At 40.8% G+C, this 6,725-nt stretch overlaps 1 protein-coding gene across 1 annotated transcript; it reads right to left on the bottom strand.

Annotated features, from left to right (window-relative positions):
• Positions 1-4,048: 4,048 nt before the first annotated feature.
• GSTUM_00005131001 (uncharacterized protein) lies at positions 4,049-4,211 on the bottom strand (the record flags this gene model as incomplete). Its single annotated transcript, XM_002837166.1, has 2 exons — positions 4,049-4,096; positions 4,170-4,211. 2 exons carry the CDS (start codon positions 4,209-4,211, stop codon positions 4,049-4,051), a joined length of 90 nt encoding a protein of 29 aa, XP_002837212.1.
• Between the last annotated feature and the right edge of the window lie 2,514 nt (positions 4,212-6,725).

Genomic DNA, 6,725 nt, shown 5'->3' on the forward strand with positions numbered 1-6,725 from the left:
CTGGATAGTGATGATATTATATTAGAAACCATAATCATAATTATTAAACCCAATGAGATCCCTCCCCTGCCTACCTCCTCAAACTACCCCCACCTCTGCTACCTTGAAACACCAACTCATGAATTACTTGACCTCTGCCTGATCCCTATAATGTAAGTGTATGAATAGATTTGACTACAGTAACTATACTTAGGCTATGATATATAGTCCCTGAGTGGAGCTCAAGATCTAAATGCAACTGGCGAGCCCGCCAGCCAGCCAGATGCCTTATTGAAGATAACAAGGAAAGAAAAGCTCTTAGGCCCTTGTTAGAGCACTACTACATCCCTTGAGGTAAACTATTCGGGATTGACGATATGCCATCTCTAGTGGTGGTTAGCAGATTAGCGGCAATAAGATTCTGAGCCTATAGATAATCGCTTTGCCAACGAACTACCGTCCTTTAATCACCTAGTAGTTTACAATATCATACCAGTATCGCCACCATAAAGCATGAGTCCAACCCAACTTTCCAACGGCAATACGACATACGATGGCAGGATATGGCCATGTCCCAAAGCCCCAAGCAAAGGAACTAGACATATACGAAGGAGCCAAAGATAAACTACAAATATTCCTAGCACAATGCAATGGATACTTAATAGTGATTCCTCATATGCAATTTTGATATTATCATTCTGTTCTCAATATCCTTTGACCAAGAAGTATCCTTTGCATTGTGCTAGGAATATTTGTAATTTATCTTGGGCTCCTTTGTATGTATCCGGTTCCTTCACTTAGGGCCTTTAGGCATGGCCTTGTCCTGCCATCATACACTGTATTGCCATTAGGAATGACTAGAACTGAGCTTCTGTCACACCTAACACATGAGTTCCTGGCCCTAGAGAGGCCGGGACCTGTGGCCCTAGGACTGCTGATCCGGTAATGGGGACTCTATCTGAAAAGATAGATTCCAAGGTTACGACCACACTGAGATGAATGCTTCTACAAAGTGAACAAATATAATAAAGTATCAAAGTCTCAAGTAGTAGAGTTTGAAGAAGCAAAACAGTAAAATTTAATATCGTTAAGCCACGGCTTTACTCAATTAAGTCCTGATCTCGAGAGGTAGTTGATTGCCAGAGTAGAGTAGAACTCACATATACTTAAGTAGATTTCATATACTACTAGTTGCTCCCTATCACTACTCTGCATTCACAAGCACCCAACTCTCACGGGCTGCCTAAATAAGCTCTATGGGTCGGACCAAAGATCCTCTGTAGCGAACTACACTGCTCAATGGTTGACTGACATCTACCTGATAAAAGTGTTTTAGTAGCTGCATCTACAATGCAACTGCAGGAGTAAAAACCCTTCATATCACGGACAAGTCAGTGACAAACTGTCATGCCCGAGCAGATTCGATACCAACTATAAAACTCTCTACCCATATTTACTTAGTCTTCTTAGAAGCATCCACAGCCCATGAACCTCTATCTGGTTCTACTCAATTCTATTTCATTCCAGATAATAACCACGTAGCTCGCCTCATAGACTCCTTCGGAGGTTGACAACCAATAGGCACTACTCCCAGTCAACCCTCCTAGAAGTAGGTCTTATTGTGACCTCAGACTAGTGTCTCAGAGTCATTAATGATTCTCTAATACTATTACACTTTAAGGGCAACAGATTTCGGTTACCTCACCTACTGGCCTCCGGTATCTACACATACTACCTTGAACTTCAAAGTAGTATTACTCCACCTGTTCAGGTCCGTTTTACATGAAACTACCTGAAGACCATTCTCCAGGTTCTCCTCTACCCACCCATATATCCTGTGCAAAGCTTCCAGTTGGATGGACAGCAGGAGCGGATACGGTGTTATGAGATCGTTTCCACCATGAGACTTGTACTAGACTTGCAGCAACTCTCCAGACAGTAGCCCATAATGCTAGAGACCTATAACGGGGCCGGAGGGGGGTGTTAGCCACCACACCTCCCAGTTACAACTTGTTCAGAGCTGAACTGGTTGTTCCAGAGTAATTCACACAACCTGAGATTCAAACACCTTACGTAGCTTTGTGTGACAAACAATCAAGTAACTTCCCCCAAAGTCCTGCGTAAAAAGTTACTTTCAAGGTAGAGTAACTTGGCTCCATAGCAGGGTAATCTATGGCCCAAGGCAGGGTAACTCTGGTCCAAAGATAGGATCACTCTACCCAAACCCACAGTAGAGCAATTCCGGGTAACTCCCAAATGGACTACTTGTATTACCCTACGGAGTAGGGTAACTACCACTCCTTACTAATACCTATGTACTTCTTAGTATATCCAACTAAGATATCTAATTAACGGTACCTCCACTCAGTAGACTCTAGTCTACCGCCATTCCTACAACAGTAGTCTCTTGACCCCGGTATGGGAATAGGTTTGGCTAACTGTAATAGTACTCTGTAGAGTCTTGTTATATCACTCCCCTCTTCCATAAGGCTCAACCCAAGCCAGTCTAACAATGCCTCTTATTTCCACTACTTGGTATATCTACAACCCTATGGTGTCTAGGTTTAGATGAGTACCTTTTATGAAAATCGCTTATGGCCTGCATGCCAGTTCCTTCTAACAACTTGAACAGCTCCCACTAATTTTCTTCAGGTCCGTAACTTTCCCACGATATAAGGTATAGGACAGACTAATACAGGAACTTCTGCTTGACTCTGCCATACTACCAGCTGTCTAACACCTCCAAGATAACATAGCTGGGCTCATCCTCTATGATGTTACAGATAGAGATATCTTTTGTCCTTCTCCTGGTCTGATCCTCATGGTATGGTTCCAGCAGTCCTACATTGAATACCGGATGGATTGACGAACAGGCAGGAAGCTGGAGTTCGTATGCCCTAGTACCCACACATCTCTTGACCACACAAGGGCCAAACAATCCGTGGTCTAGTTTCTCCATAGGCCTCTTGGTACAGATATTTTTGCAATTCAGCATTACAGATCTGCCTTAATAGCTCTACCTTGTTTGATATCTTCTAGGGTGGTATACTGCGGAGATGGTAGTCTTTTCTTGTCATGCCACTTCCGTTGCCTTTTCTGTGCCCTCTGTAATGTTTCTTGTATGTCTTGCCATGTACCTTCCCAATTCTTGACCAACAGTTCAGCGCTCTGATGAATCCCTTTAGTATGAGGAACAATTCCAGACCAGATTAACCTCGGTATGAATCCATAGTTAATCTCAAAAGATGATATCCTTGTAGACTCAGAGGTGAATGTATTATGACATACTCCGCTAAGGATAGTAACCATGGCTAGTCATCCTGCAAGTAGGTTCAATAACTTCTCAGAAATTGTTCCAAGGTCTAATTTACCCTCTCAGTTTGACCATCAGTTTTAGGATAGAATGCGGTTAAGACATTGAGTTTTACTTCAAGCAGTCCCAGTACGCTAAACTAAAATTTTACCTTGAGCCCACTATCGCGGTCAGAGATAATTGATTCGAGGAGTCCACACAATCTCCAGATCTTTTTGAGAAATATAAGAGCAAGTTCCTTGATTGGTACCTCTGTAGCAAGCAGGATGAAATATTCCATTTTTGAAAATCTATCAACTATGACCCAAATCTTTGTAAAACTCTCAAATTCTGGTAACGCCACAATGAAGTCCATCGATATTGCATTCCATGGTCTCAAAGGAATATCAATTGGCTCAAGGAGCCCAAACCTCTTATGTCTGACAGTTTTTACCCTTTGACAGACATCACAGGACAGAACATAGTCTTCGATATAGGCCTCCATCTTTGGCCAATAGAAGTTGGCTTTAACCTTACTAATGGTCTTATAAGTTCTGAAGTATCCGGCTAGATGGGAGTCATGTTCTACTTGCATGATCAGTTCTTTTAGCCATTGATCCTCTGGTATGTACCAATACTTCTTATATAAGAGGCAGTTCTTCTCTATTGAGAAATTAGGGTTGACCGTTTTGTCTCCTTGAGTAACAGATTTGTAAATAATTTGATAAGTATTGTCTTTAGTGATAGCGAGTTTCAACCCATCCAGCATTCCTGATTTCAACCGGAAGTCCTGGCATAGTTGCACCAATTGTAGTCGCAAGATGTCTTACTCCTCACTCTCCAAATACTGTCCAGGACGAAAAAATGTCTGTTCTTAACCAAAATTTCGCAAAATCACACCCCTCTTCAGGGCGGTACTCTGAACGCCTCGACAATGCATTAGCTTTCCCTATAAGTGTTCTTTACAATAGACAACCTTAAAATTAAATTGTTGAAGGAATTCTGCCCAGTAATATTGCCTGCGATTCAGTATCTTAGTACTATTAAAGTACTCCAAATCTTTATGATTGGTATAGATAGTTATCTGATCAGATACTGAACGTAAGAGATAATCCCATTCTTTAAATGCAGTAATAATTGTGGACATCACTTTATCATGCACATCATAATTTATCTCTGCTGGTGAGAACTTCCGGCTATGGTAGGCTACCGGATGTCATCTATTATCTTCAAACAGCTGTGACAGTATGGCTTCTAATGCAAAATCACTAGCGTCAGTTTCCAATTTGATTAACCTTTCAGGATCAAAATGGGCTAGAGTGGGGCTTGCCATAAATATTGCTTTAATGTGACTAAAGGCTTCATCCCACCTTGGACCCCATTCCTATTTGGCATCTTTCTTCATTAAGTCAGTCAATAGCTTTGTTATCTTACTAAAGCCTTCAATGAACCGACGATAGAAGTTTGCAAAACCCAGAAAGCTTTGTACATCAACAACTGTTTTTGGGGGAGTCCAAACTTCAATGGACTTTACCTTTTCCGTGGTTATCATGATACCACAGTCAGATATATGGTATCCGAGGAATTCTACTTCTCTTTGATGGAATATGGATTTCTTAATGCTTACGCAAAGCATAGCTTTACGTAGTCTTTCCATAACCCTTCAAATGAGAGAGATATGTTCTTCTTTTATCTCTGAGTATATTAGGATGACAACTATATAGGTGATAGCTCCTTCACCTAACAAGTCTCAAAAGACATTGTGTATCATACTCAGGAATATAGATGGAGCATTACACAACCCAAACGATATTACAGTATACTCATACAATCCATATCGACCGCAAAATGCATCTTCGACTCTTCTCCTTCTGCCATTTGAAAAAGATTGTAGCCATTCTTCAAATCTAATTTAGTGAAGACAGTGGCCTTTCCAAGTCTATCTCGCAGCTCATTTATCAATAGTAAAGGATATTTACTCTTTACCGTAATCTTATTCAGCCACCTGTAATCAATACATAACCTAAATGAACTATCAGGTTTGGGTACAAAGATGATTAGGGCTGCAGCAGGGGAATTAGATCTTCTTATCTTTCCCGTTACCAATATCTCGTTGAGATACTCTCTTTAGGCCTTGAGCTCATTCTCAGATAAGGGGTATATAGGACTAAAAAAAGGAGATGTTCCCAGCATGAATTCAATCTTATGATCTTCTCCTAAGTGTTCTGGTAACGCATCGATCCTTTGCTGGCTAAATCTGTCTCAAAGATCCTTATACTAGGGAAGAAGACTAAGAGCAATATCTTTATCCTCTTCTCCGGTGAACTGCACATATCCAAGAAGGTACATTTGAGCTTGGCCCTCTGCCAATAGCTCTTCTTCAGTTATGAATTCTAACTATCTCTATCCTACTAGGCACTTGGCCTTACACAGAGCTGATCTCCAAGTAAAGCTCCTAGATTTCCAGCCTATATCAGGATTATGTTTATTGAGCTACGATATAGGAAGACAACCATAGATCTTCTTATCAGATATACCTGCTAGTTCAAATCGCATGTCATTGACATGATCACTAATATGCATCTTCAGGGTCTTAGTCTCGTGAAGACCTGAATTGGGAATGTCATTTCCGCTAGCATCCTTAATAGAAGCTATAACTTTCCTCCAAACACAAGGGACCTGGGTCTTCTTTGCTTATTAAGTGCTTAGCGCTGTGCCCGTAGCGCTACCATCTAATGCTAGTACAGCCTCAGTTGTACAATCTTTTGCACTACAGCACCATTCGAGTCTAACTCGAACTCTGATAGACTTAATATGTTTCAGGGGGCCCAACAGCCTCGCCTTCTTCTTGGAGTTTTCTCTTGTAAATATGGTAATAGAAGTCTCTTGCCTTTCGACACAAGAGTGGCCATAACGGGTCAATGATATTATAGTTTCAATTCACTAGGTATCAATAGTAAGGGTATTTACTATTATGTCAGCATGATTTCGGGTACTCAACCCTCCTCAGGTAAACTTGATAACAAAATTCCATTGCTCTAATCAAGACCAGCCTGATATGAAAATGAACTAAAACAAATAAACAAAAGAAAACAATCTGCTTCCAATACTAAGGAAAATTTCCATCCAAGTAAGGAAACAACATATTCCCACATCAATAAACAAGAATACAAAAGAGAAATAAATCAAAACAACACCAAAGAGAATCCCTCAATGCCCTAAAAACCTCCACTAGCCTCGTTCCTTCTCAGACTGCTACGGTCCAGAACATCTAAGAGGCTTTATTAGTCTATATCGACTGTAGGATTTCTCAGGTCATGATTACTCTAAGATTTCTCCACATAACTACCTGATATTATGTTAGTATCTTGTTATTTCGTCTGTAGGAAAGGGACTTACCTATTCCTCAGTATCCGTATCAACTTCCATGATCTCGAGAAACAATCTTCAGACT

Source organism: Tuber melanosporum, assembly GCF_000151645.1.
Source record: "Tuber melanosporum whole genome shotgun sequence assembly, scaffold_18, strain Mel28".
Lineage (NCBI taxonomy): Eukaryota > Fungi > Ascomycota > Pezizomycetes > Pezizales > Tuberaceae > Tuber > Tuber melanosporum.